Source organism: Muntiacus reevesi, chromosome 21 (assembly GCF_963930625.1).
Source record: "Muntiacus reevesi chromosome 21, mMunRee1.1, whole genome shotgun sequence".
Taxonomy (NCBI): Eukaryota; Metazoa; Chordata; class Mammalia; order Artiodactyla; family Cervidae; genus Muntiacus; species Muntiacus reevesi.
Window position 1 is genome coordinate 48,638,043 of NC_089269.1, and position 13,625 is coordinate 48,651,667.

Consider the following 13,625-nt stretch of genomic DNA (forward strand, 5'->3'; position numbering starts at 1 on the left):
GAATGAGACCATCCATAATTCTCAAGTGTTATCTGGAAAAAATCTTACCTGCAATTCTTCATAGAATTATCCTTGTCTACCAAAAATCAATCTAGAGCCCAGAGTTTCTGTCCCTCCCACCTTCCTTAGGCCCCAAAAGCTGTCAGGTTTAAATTAAAAAGAGACTCTTAAGGCTGGAGTCCTGCAGCCTAGAAGGTGCAGACAGAGATGGAGACAATGTGATAAGCACCTTTCATGTTTTTGTGCAAGACTTTTCCAAGGTTTTGTTTGAAGTGCTTCACCTTCTGAGAAAATATAGTACATTCATGTATAAATTCATACCCAAAGTAAGTATTTGTTGTGGACTGATCACTATTAATCATTCCTTGAACAATGTTTTTTATACAAAGTTGAAAGAAGCACTGTGATGAATATTTTGGAAGCATTTCTAAGTATAAAACACTAGTGGAATAATAAAATGCAATACTTAGAGTACCAATTCAAATATTTTAAAGCTTTCAAACACTTTTATAGGACAAAGGAACATTTGGTAGACCCCTCTAGGTTATAATTTAATATAACCAACATCATAACCAAGTCTACAATAAGAAAAAAATTAAAATGCAAAAAGTGTTTTAAAAATTAGACATTACCATTAAAAAAAATTGAGTTTTCTTCAGGATTCCTTTAAATGTTATTCACACAGTAGATTGGTGCTCTAATGTTCTAATTTAAAATATTAAAAATGACACAAAAATCAAAATTCTGAGGAGAAAACTCTAATGAAATCACAACTCAAAGTATCAATTTTAAAGTAAAGTTGACCCTTGAAAAACACAGATTTGAACTGTACAGACCCACTTATACAATGACTGCTTTCCCAGTAAATACGTACTACAGGGTATGTAGTTGGTTGAATCTACAGATGTGGGACCTCAGCTACTGAGGGCCAACTAAAAAATTTAAAGTGATTTTCAACTGCATGGGAGTTGAAGCCTCTAATCCCAGCACTGTTCAAGAATCAAGTGGAATTACAGAACTTGACAATAAAATTGTTCATCTTTCACCTTCAAGACAGTATTAAGATCACAGCTAGTGCATAAAAGCAAATATACCTGTTTAATTTACAAACCAATTTGGTCTACAGAATTCTTGACGTGTTCAAATTTTGGGACATCAAATGCCAGGCAAGGAAGTGTGAAACATCAAGCACGAAATACATCACTACCGTCTAGCAATTTAGCTTGTAGGCTACTGATCTGTGACCTGTGCTTTGAATCTTTGGTAACAAATATAAGAAGCAATCTTACACATACCCAATTCTTAATTATAAAGTTTACCATCATTTATAGCACTGTGACAAAACTGGGGAGAATCTCTGTATAAAAATAGTTAAAGAATGTATGTACCTGACAAGAAAAGAGACTTTAATTTTCCACAACAGGAATTAGTCTGACTTAGCTTAATTTCTTCCTTGAAAAGATATTTTGGATATGCTGGTAACACAATAGATATGTAACACAAACAAACATGTTTTTTTGTGTATTTTTTTATTGTTTGGAACACCAAAGTAACCCAAATTTCACATTACAATGAAATTTTAAATAAGAATATGTTGTACATTGTATTAGAGATACATGTTATACATAAGTTTGGAAAAGTAATAAATACATACACTTATACAGTAAAGAGAATGTACTGAATTGCTATCATCTTTAATATTCTTTCGCTTCTAAATGGTCAACTGTAAAGTATTAACTTTAATGAAACGACCACTGCTCTAGCTAGCTATTTGGGAGTGTGAGGTATTATTAAGCACAGATTCCTTTAAAATCAAGTAATGAGTTATTATTGTGCATCAAATAGTTTTTATGTTTTCAGATTGTCGGTTACTAAAACAATAAAAATCTCTAAAAGATGGAGGTGGTTCTCTACAAATCTGGTGGTGTGGGCTACCTCAGCCCAATTCCAGAAACAGATAGTCATCACTTCCAAACTAACACCTACACTTAAGTCTGATCATTCAGAAAACTCTTTAAACCAAACCATCCTTAAAGCACCCCACTGCCTCCTTCATAACCAAGGCCCACAACAGAATTTTGGGAGATCTGTTGAACATTTTATTGGCCCCTCTAGTTTAAAAATATCAATGCCACATTTCAGAAATTAAGGTCCAAGAACTCAGTAACTCTCAAGGATATATTAGCTTTCATCGTAAGAAAATAATTTGAGTATCACTAATAGGAAAAATACAGATACCATATCATGCTATTTAAATGAAACACCACTACTATATAACTAATACACATTTTCTCACTAAGCCATGATGGAACTTCTATATATATGTGAATTTATCACCTGGTTTAATATACTGTAGAATATCTGAGGCAACCATGCCAAGATACATACTTTCCTGAAAAAGCTACTTCTACTGCTGACAATTAGAACAATTTAAAATAAATTATAGCTAAAGTAATATAATTTTAGAATTTCCAAGTATAAATACTCTTCTTAATTCTAAATATTGTCTATGATATTTCTTACCTGTAAAAAGCACCCACCATTCACTGAGTGCCTACTTTGTGACAGGCCCCATGTCAGCTGTTTATATACATTTATGTTAGTCCAACTGAATCATCCCAACACCCTGGTTTAACATTTTTATTTCTTTTCTCACAGGTGAATAAGCTGACGTTTAGTATCACCTCCTAGGCTTAAAATTTTCTGTATAGTGTAATGTTGCTTTTTATTATCATAAAAGAAAACATTAGAGCACCAAGAGAAAACATGAAAGCATCTTAGTTCTAGTCTTCCGTTTCGTGGTTGACATCAACAATATCCAAACTACTTACTGATCCTTTAGTACTACAATACTGCATGTGATTACTATATTCCTTTATCAAAATGATGGAATTGTGATCAGTTTTTTTGATAAATCCTCCTTTATTTGCATATACATTTAAAAGTCTCATTTCTATAAAAGGTCAAAATTCATGAGATACTCTTTTCAAGATTTCTAATTGAAGGGAAACAGAAGTCTATTTTTTTCATGATTCAAATAAAACTACCGCATTTTACTTAAAAGTGCTTATTTTAACAAAACTGTTCTTATTTTTATGCTATATCAGACTTTAACCTTTCCAGATCTGGAACAACCTTCATTTCCTAAATTTTGTTTAAAAGTTAAGGACAAAGATCATCATCACAGGTGAATTATAAACAGCCCTACATTGAAAAGTGTCCATCCAACCACTTACATAATAAATGTTCCTCTCTCATGGGGCGTCCAGTCTGGGGGGTGAGGAGATGGACATCTAAGCAGGTATGTTACATAACAAAAAATGCTAAGAGATTTGATTATTTTTCTAGCACTGACTGGCTTCGATTTGTTTTGTTTCACATGCTGGCTGAGAGTTTAAATTACACATTTCAGTAGTGATGAGAAATTAAGGGCAGTTTCCAAAGTCTTAACGTTAAATAAAAGGCAGGCTGTTTATTCTTGTTTGTTTTTGGCTGTGCTGTGTGGCTTGCGGGATCTTGGTTCCCAGCCCAGGGACTGAACCCAAGCCACAGCAGTGAAAGCCTAGAATCCTAACCATTAGGCCCAGGGGAACTCCCAGGGTTATTTATTCTTGAAGGTTGTTCAAAAGTAGTGGTTATCAAAATTAATGAATTTACTAAACCCAGAAAAAAGCACAAATGCAAGCAAACAGTCTCAGGTGGCTTAATAGCCATGGACACCAGAGTAGGAAATTTCATTTCAAAAGAGAATTCGTAATCAGGGGCATGGGTGTGGGGTGATGGAAAGAGGGTGATCAGAAAATTCTACCCAACTTAGATCTACTGTGATTCTTGTATAATCATCTTATTTCAAATATTGGGGGGGGGGGGGGGGGTTGTAACAAAACTGAGATCCAAAGATACTGAGGTTTCCTGGCTCCCAGCCTACTACTGTTTCTTCTGCTATGACTTCCATCAGGGCATAGACCTCTTAAGCAACTTCCCCATCAAACAAATCATTCTGCATCATTACAATGACTACTGCTACATTACTTGTGACAAATTTTAACCATAAATCCTCTTTTATTATTACCCAGTCTGTGTACTAAAATAAATAAAATTCAAGTTTATTATTAGCCTAACCTCAGTCTTGGAGAGGGCAGAAGACAGCATGCCATTTAAAAACAAATTAATTTTTATTATAAATGTAGTACACGCAACAAAGTAAAATTTCCAACAGTCCTGAAAACTGTAGGTGAAAAGTAAAAGCCCTACATCACAAAGCAATGTCCCACAGCCCTATCAGGAGTATAGGGCTCTTTCCTTAAAAAATCTAAGATTAGGAAAACAAACATTTGTGCACAAACACACACCTTTAAAACATACAGTGGGTTCACAGGATTTAAACATTACAATAGTAAGGATAAGTCAACTACCATTATCAGAATCAAGTGTTAATTATAGTTAGCAATACCACTTCAAATATAATAATTTGTTATAGGGTGATCACTGTAACAAGTATATGGCATATTCATTTAAATTCAAGCAAGCAAGGGTAAGGCCTCTTAAAGATGTGAACAATCTAAGCCACACTTCCTTGGATCTTAGAAGTTGAGTTGTGGGTAAAGAATACAACAGGTTAAGTTTTATAAGAGAAATTAAGGGGTCAGTGGAAAAGCATTGCCTGAGGCTGTGCAACTATCACTCAGGTAACAAAGCCATTTTATTGCAATATATCAAAGGTAGTCTCTTTGCCAGCCTACAGAGAATGCTATCAAAGTCCAGGAATTCCAGATAGGAAAAAAAACTTATGTTGCTTAAAAAAAGTCTGTATCTTACTATGCAAGGATGTCTGGGGTTTTGTTAATCATGGACTATGTACCAATTCCTTTTCATAGAGATTAGCCTGACCACTTTTCTATACCAAATTAAGATGTGCAAATCCAAACTTTTATTCAGGACAGAGAAACAAACATGATTTCATTTTTGAGGCTGTCTCTTAAGGGTAGGCTTGGTGAAGACCATGTACACATATTTAAAAGAAAGATCTTCCTCCAAGGAAAACAGCCTCAGAGAATAATTTACCAAAATGAACACTGTTTCTAAAAACCCTAACTTGGGCAGGGGAAAGAAAACTAATGATAAAAAAAATGAACTTACCAAGAAGTGAAACAGGCTGGGTTACAGGAGGGGTAGGCAGATTCGTGGGTGCAGCAGGTGGCACAGCAGAGCCATACATTTTCACACTGTCACCAGACTCGGCGTTTCCTCTAGCCCCAGACACCACTGTTGGAATGGGATTTCCAATAGATAAGTCTTTTGTAGTGTCTTCATTTATACCAGCGATAGTAGCTAAGGAATATAATTACATCAACATGTGAAGCTGAATAATTAATTATCACCCCGGTTAACATTCTTTTGCCATACTACAGATCCTATTACTGGTCCATTCTCCCTCCTACTCCCAACTCCAAGAGGACAAGTGGACACAAAGGAAAAACATGCTTACAGTTTGGGATGCTTATTGGTGGAGTGTGAGGAGGAGGAATGGATACTGGTGGAGTTATAGGAGGTGGGGGTCCAGGAGGAAGAAAGCCTAGAATAAGAAAAACAATGCCAACTTAAGTTGTGTCACTTTATTTCAGGCTCTTAAAAAAAGAGTATCTTCTCAAATAACTTAGTGTACCTGGTGGCAAATGCATTGGGTTGAATCCTGGGCGCAAAAACGGTGGTGGAGGTGGAGGAGGAGGAACACCAGGACCAAAGCCTGGAGGTGGAATTCCCAAAGGAGGTGTGAAAGCAGGTGGCTGGAGAGCACCAACTACAGGAGGTCCTGGCTGATGTGGAGGGACCTAGAAAGAAAGAAAGGAAAATGAAGCCACATATCTAGCCACCCTCTCACTCAGATAGTGGGTAGAGACAAAGAAAATACCTTGCTGAAAAAAACCAGTATCTCTAAATTGTGCTTATTATGTGAATACACTTATTAGATAACATGTGGTAATCTGTACCTACTCCAAAACAATGGAAAATACATATTTTTCCCCCTTTCTAAAAATTCTGGGCTGCTTGCTCCATGTGGCTTGCAGGATCTTAGTTCCCCCACCAGGGATCGAAGCTGCAATTCTGCAGTGGAAGCATAGAGTTCTAACCACGGAGCCACCAAGGAATTTCCAGAAATCACAGTTTGCCCTCTACTTATCAAAGCAAATACCACATTGTGATTCACCATCACCTATATTGGTGTTCTGCCAGGATAATAATGTTAAAAAACGTCTCACGGTCAGGTCAATTAAATTTGAGGAATACAACTCTAAGAAAAGCTACCAGGTAATCTGCACTTTAACTGTGATTAAGATCACAGTTCCTGGGGTCAGACTGCCTGTCCCCCATTTTAAGTCATTTTGTGACCCTGAGAAAGCGACTTACATTACACTCCCTAGACCTCAATTTACTCATCTATAAGATGGAAAAGTGCCAACTCACATAATTATGGAGACTAGAGAATAAATAAATGTTGAGTGCTACTGCCTGGCATTTAATACATATCCAACATTTTAGCTATTGCTTAAAAAAAAAAAAGTATCAATCTTAACAGATTAGTCGAGTTTCTTTAAATGAGTGCTGACATACACTGAAACCTGCACTGGAAGGTCATATCCAAAAGGTTGCGTACAGAGTGCCAGCTTGGGGAATCCATTTATAAAACATCACAGCTAAGAATGTACCAAAGCATGTACTTTTCTCCTAACACTGAAAAAATCAACAAGCTAGGCAATCCAGCCCTGAGATAGCTCACATTTATCTGATTCAGTTTTAATGAAACTGAGGAAAGAAGGTACTGAAAGAAAAGAAAAACCTAGTGGATCACACATGAAAGTATGGATCAAGTACTTCTAATTCTTACCAACACATTAGTTACTTAGCTCTTAACATGTAGCAGGAAAATCACATTTCAAGTCAAAAACTTTATGAGGTAATAAGATACTGAATAATCTGGGCAGATGTAAGGCAAAATGAAATTTACCCTGGTTTTTGAAAGCATTTATAAATATTAGGTCTAACATACCAACACATAAGAAATTAGTATGCACATCTATGTACTCACAGCTTCTGACTATGAATCTAGACATACACCAACAGTAAGATTAGACAGGGGTCTGTCAGACACCCGTACCTGTGGAGGCGGCACTGTTATAGGCGCGGGCACAGGGATGGGAGGGACAGGCACGGGCAGAGGTTTAGGGATGGGTGACACTGCTTCTGTGTGTGAGGTTTCAGTTCCTCCATTTTGAGCAACTTCATTTTCATGCTTCTTGGGAATTCCCTTCCAATCTATGAAGAGTTAAAGAAATGTAATCAGAAAGCTGAGTTTAATATCAACATTAAAAAAAAATAATTTCTGGGTTTAAAATTATAAACTGAAAATGTAAGCCTTTGTATAAAATTATAAACTGAAAATATAAGCCTCTGTTGCATACATACATATATACACATATGTAATAGTTCTATTTTTTATTACTCCTGTCTTATGAGAGGAACACCAAGTCATACACACTTGGCAGAGGCGGAGATGGGATCCAACCCAGACACATCTGGCTCTTAAGTGTCTGTCCTTAACCACAGTGGTGGAGGGGGAGGTCTCTGGATCAAAGATCCTGGGAGGGAGAAGCAGAGTTCTGGACCAGAGACCCCCAGAACACCTGGAGCCCAGCAGACCTTCAGCACCTGCCTGCTGAACGGAAGTGTCGCTCTGTTCGAAAGTGAAGGTGCTGTGCTGGTGTACGGGGAAAGCCCAGCTCAGCACTCCTGACTGAAGTTCTTCAATGTCTGAAATATCTACTCTGTTTTGCCACGCCATCCTGGGCTCCCCTTTGCCCTGCTGTCTATCATTCTCCAGGTCATGTCCCCACAAGCTGGCATTTTCCCCAAGGAAAATTCCACTCTCAATCTGGCATTTTTAATATCCAGGCTACAAATAACTGCATCTCCTCATTTTACATGTTTACTTCTGATGCCTTCTCTGGATAGCTAAACATTTTCAAAGAAATTATTATGAAACAGTGGATCTTACTAACAATGTTCAGTTTAAGACTCATCTGATCTGTTAGGTTTTTATACTGAAAAAGTCCACTTAATATTATAATGAATAATGAACCCCACAATCAGCAATTATTTGCGTCTGCATCTCTCCCACTAAATGTAAGTTGCATAAGGGCAAAGGCCACATTTGTCTTATTCACCACTGTTCCCTTAAGTTTATAATGGAGAGACTAGCACCCACAGTGGGTATTTGAAAAATCTCAAAAAATAGTTTGAGAATAAACATTTGCCATAGTACTACCAAGGAAATAAATATATTAACAAAAAAAATTAAATACTACTTTACCTGGATTAAGTGTATCACTGTCCAACATTCCTCCTTCACAGAAACTCTCCAGTTCTTCAGGCTTGACTTTATCCCATGGAATATAAGTAACACCAAGTTCTACATCCCAATACTGCTTATAATCTGCCTTTATTCCTTTGTTTAGGGCCCAGGCAATCTAGTTCAACATTTGTTAAAATATAAAAAGGGAGAATAATGTCATAAACTGAGAGCTGTTTCCCATGATTCCAATCACTCAGACTTGGTCAGCAAGGGAACAATCTGGCTTGGCTACCCGTGGGACTCACTCAAAATATCTTTGGTGCTAGGAATCTGGTTACCCTTTCATCCCACTCTTGTTTCTCCTAGAAGGAAATCTGACTGTCAATGACCTTTCTCACTCTTCCAATCACCCCCACCCATTAACCCAGAGAGCATAAAACTAAGAGAAAAGGGAAAAGTTTATCAGGGACAGGCTGATTGGGCATAAGAAAGCAGGGAACACTTTAAAAAGTCTTGGGTACATCAGAATTACTCAACATTAGACAAAATCCTTTTGCGGTGAAATCCAAGGGTAGAACAGTAGGTATTGGGACTTTAAGGAAACACTGAGTCTGGCCCCTCAGAGGAAGAACACCCATGCACCTATATCTTTCCCTCTATCTTCAGTGATTATTTTTCATAATTAGTTCTGAGATGGCAATCTTTAAAATTAAAATGTGAAAAATACAACAATTTTTGAATAACAAGATAAAATATTTTACAAAATGACATTATATATATTTGAAACACCAATTAAATACTTTCATGAAGCTACCCGCCCTTAAAAAAAAAAAAAAGGACAAAATTCTACCATATACCTAGCATTTAAAATTTCATGTTAACTCTTAGGAAATAAGTTCTTTAATAAAAGATGCACGTGTGACAGTTTTTAAGTCTCATGCATCATGTCTGAAAAGAAATGAGTGGTGAGTGATGAAACAGTACCTTTATGGATTTCTGGTTCACTTTGTAGTTCCCTCGGCTGAGTTTCTGCAGGGCACGGTAAGCGTCTTGCCTATGAACCATAACAATATAGGCACAACCTCTGGGAGGGATCATCTGCTCCAAAATATTTTCATATTATAAAATATAATAACAAAACCAAAAAGTAACAAGATATAATATTAAGCAGTCAGTTCCAACAACCCCAACCCCTTGCACCCTCCAGACCCTGTGTTCCACAACTGGAGATTTAAAAAAATTTGAAAATTGGTGGTTCCAGTTTAGTCTCAACTGCCAATCATCAACAATCTACAGTCCCAAGCTTTGTTACATAAAATCATTTTTAGAATAAGATTTTAGATTAAATTTGGTTATCCAAAAAATTTAGTTAAATGCTAAACAAAAACTTAGAACACCTCAACTCCAGCCACAACTTCTACAAACCTAGACCAATTTTAACTTAGGTCTCAAGTCCTTAATTTCGCAAAATAACACTGACCACTTCTATCTACTGTTATTAAGAAATTTAATAAATACTCACGTTAATTGATTCAATTGGACCAAACTCTTCTAAAAGACTGGCAACATCCTGTTGAGTAGTCCTTTTGTCCAGCTGTCCCACCCAGAGTGTAGTACTACAAACTTAAAATAAAATTATAATCACAAAAGTATACACATTCCATACTGAGCAGCTCTGTACTTTACATGAAAAAAATCATTACAGAAAACATGCATGAGTTCCATTATGATATCCACAAGTTAAGCATATAGCACTCAACCACTCAGTCCTGTACGACTCTTCTAGATCCCATGGACTACAGCCCGCCAGGCTCCATGGCATTTCCCAGGCAGGAATACTGGAGTGGGTTGCCATTTCCTCCCCCAGGTCTCTTGTGTCTCCTGAAACTACAGGCAGGTTCTTTACCACTGAGCCACCTGGAAAGCCCAAAACCCCATATAAGTTTTAAAAATTCTAGAAAATTACGGCAGTACTTCCAGAAATGGAACCAGGATAGTGAAAGGTAAACCGATGAGGTGGGAAGACACTGGTCTTTTGAAGACACATCTGAAGATTTCATCTCTGTAAACTAGAGTCAGAGAGGCAGCACTGTGCCCGAGATCGCCCTTGGCAAATTGAGCAAAGGAGTTAAAGCCTTGATCCCAACGACCTTGATCACCAACCAATTCAGTGCTTTTGTTCGTAAGTAGCTGTCCCTTTTCAACTGTCGAGTGTAATGATTTTTGTTTCATGCTATGTCCTACATAATAAGCCCTGCAGGGTCAGAAGTTTTATATATGCCCAAGTCATATTATCAATTAAAATTTCATTAACAGCTATAGAGTCATATCAAGAATATCTACTATACCTTCTTAAACATATTCTAACACCATGAGACTCAGGAGACAGTGCAAGCTGACACATCCTATAAACTGTGTATCTTTATAAAGTAAGAGCTCATCAGTTGTCCTGGAGGGGAACCTCTGCCTTTCCTTAGTGTGTAGAACTAGCTAACAGCTCTATTTCATGCATTTGATTCAAGACACACTATTGCTCATCACTGTTAGCTTGGCTCACTCTTCATTGCTGCTTTACAGTCAGCTACAGGTACAAAAGCAAATCTAAAGGTATACGACAAAGCACAGATAAGACACAATAAAGCAGTATTTTGCTAACTGGTTACAAAACATTTAAAACTCATGACATGGAAAAAAAAATGCAGGAAATGTGAATATAAATGTTCACTTACCACTTGCGGTTTCCGCTTTGATCTGAGGAAGGCCTTTTTGTCGGCGCTCTCTTTCCTTTTCTCGATCCCGTCTTTCTTGGGATCGAGATCGAGGAGAATGTCGGCGTCTATCTCTGGACCGAGACCGAGAACGTCGATGACGAGACCTTCGAGATCTAGAACCAGATCGAGATCGTCTCCTTTTTGGTGACCTAATATTTTCAGGACAAGGGAGAATGGATTAATATATGGAAATAAAATTTCAGCATGTGTTAATGGGAAGAAGAAAAAATACAACTAGGTAATTTAATGTAAGATGTGTAAGAATTTGTAAGATGTGTAAGAACTGGACAGTAGGGAATTCATTTTAAGGATTTTTAATATGTTCTAAGTTAGAAAGCACATATATATTATAAACAAGTTTGCTAACTTATAGAAGTATCTCTCATTTTTGATACCTCTAGTGACATCTTTGTAATGAAAAAGCTAATGTCATCACAGAGATATACTGTGATTGCTATTCTCTATCTTCTCAGAAAAGTCTTTTTTTCTGTATCAAAAGTATATGATCTGATTATAGTATTCCTTAACTTTTTTCCACCTTTTTTTTTTCTTCATCAATTGGTAAAGCCACTTTGAATACATAAATCTTACAATTCCATGCATATTTGTAAACAGGCATTAGAGAAACTCAGAGGGAAAAAATATTGGTTAAGATGACTTAGTTTTTTAAAATTAATGTCTTCTGCCTCCATTCCACTCATACATACAAACATACCAAGTGTTATTTCATTAATCCCATACATCTGAAAACAATCCAACTTGATTTACTAAGTCTCTTAAAACATGCACATCTCGATTAACATTTTCTATAAGCTACCTGGATGCCGATCTAGACCTTGACTTTCTGTGATCAGATATGTGCCGCTTAGCCTCTTGAATACAAGGTTGTTCTACTTCCATTTCCTTTAAAAAGAAAAACAAAATACAAAACCCATCATTAAAGGAGAAAATGGAAACTATAAATAGAAAAAAAGAGTCCAAAAACTTACAAAATGCTAAATTACAAATCTCTTGCCCAGAAAGTTCTCTCTTGATTACTTGAAACCTAATTACTAGCTTAATGATGACTGGGCATGAGTGGGAAAAGTTTTTTCATATGGTTCACAAACTTAGAAGAAATACTTATCTACTTATGGAAATTATTTTGTGAAAGTTAACATACTGTGTTAACAAACCATCACCTAAAGCAGTGAATTAGGCACTGTTTAAGCATTCCACGCTCTCTGTCAATCCTCATGAACCCTATGAAAATTTATAGTATTATTATGTCCACTTCCCAAATGAAAAAGTTAGGTCACAGAGAAGGTGAATATGTGCCCAAAGTTAATAGCCTTTCTTCATATTCAAAACCGAAGATAGAAAGCCAATAAACAGGCAGAAATCCGTTTATAAATCAAGGGAACCAAAAAATAATCAGCAACCGGAGAATGAAGCTTTACCTGATGTGCCTTCTGTGTAAGTGGCTCATTTTGTGCCTGAAAGGAAGTTTGGAAGGGCTGCTGCACAGGTGGAGTTGGAGGAATCACGGGCTGAGCCATGGGAGGAAACGGAGGTGTAGGAAGAAGGCCAAAGCCTGGCATCTGTCCATTAGGAGGAAGTGGAACCTTGTTTAAAAAAAAAAAAAAAAAAAAAAAACTTGCATGAGTAGATTTTAAGTAACTGCTACCAAAAATAATTTTCAAAAAATTTTAGTTAACTTTATATAAAACTAAAACATCTTCAATAAATTTTGATCAAGGAAAAACTATGACATTCAACCATGACCGACAATTTCTACACATACAATTTTTATTCAAAAAAATTGCTTATATCCAAGAATACAGCTTAAAAATCCTACAACTCATTTTAAAATTGACACACATGTCAGGTTTTATAATTTTAAAACATACCTTCATTTATATGAGGAGGCAAAGTGACACACTTAACTTAAACTCAGAGGTACTCTACTGCAAATTTTCTCTCTTCAACTTTAAAGGCAATTAAGCTTTAGGGGAGGAAAAGTGTTTAGAAGCACTGACTTGTAAGTTTGTGTTAAAAATTTTACTCCAAGGGGAGTTTCAGTCAACATGCCTACAGACGGAATATATTTAGGGTTTGAAATATCATAATAATGAGAGTATTATGTCACAATCTAACAATTTTATACACATAACATTCTTATGCTGATACAATAGAAAGTATAATTGCAATGTCACTATAATATAAAAAAAGCAATCTTTTTAAATTATTAATAAACTATCAATAATTGTTAAAGATTTGGAATTAAGTTCAGAGGTTTCACCTGTATTTTATCATTTCTTTAATTTCATCTATCAACAAGTTCTGCCAAGAGAACGCACTGGTCATAGCAAACACCCTCTTCCAACAAAACAAGAGAAGACTCTACACATGGACATCACCAGATGGTCAACACCAAAATCAGATTGATCATATTCTTTGCAGCCAAAGATTGAGGAGATGAAGTCAGCAAAAACAAGACCGGGAGCTGACTGTGGCTCAGATCA

General features: G+C 36.4%; 1 protein-coding gene across 3 annotated transcripts in view; it reads right to left on the reverse strand.

Moving 5' to 3' along the window:
• Window positions 1-13,625, reverse strand: part of SCAF4 (SR-related CTD associated factor 4) — a 62,636-nt gene that overhangs the window by 12,423 nt on the left and 36,588 nt on the right. For 2 of the 3 annotated variants that reach the window (XM_065913776.1, XM_065913774.1), the window contains 10 exons: window positions 12,561-12,725; window positions 11,939-12,024; window positions 11,080-11,270; window positions 9,873-9,973; window positions 9,335-9,448; window positions 8,369-8,525; window positions 7,157-7,314; window positions 5,666-5,831; window positions 5,489-5,575; window positions 5,140-5,331 (listed from right to left, as the gene is read on the reverse strand). In XM_065913776.1, coding sequence (XP_065769848.1) covers window positions 5,140-5,331; window positions 5,489-5,575; window positions 5,666-5,831; window positions 7,157-7,314; window positions 8,369-8,525; window positions 9,335-9,448; window positions 9,873-9,973; window positions 11,080-11,270; window positions 11,939-12,024; window positions 12,561-12,725 — 1,417 coding nt within the window. The remainder of the gene's footprint in view (window positions 1-5,139; window positions 5,332-5,488; window positions 5,576-5,665; window positions 5,832-7,156; window positions 7,315-8,368; window positions 8,526-9,334; window positions 9,449-9,872; window positions 9,974-11,079; window positions 11,271-11,938; window positions 12,025-12,560; window positions 12,726-13,625) is intronic. The other variant, XM_065913775.1, reaches the window with a different exon arrangement.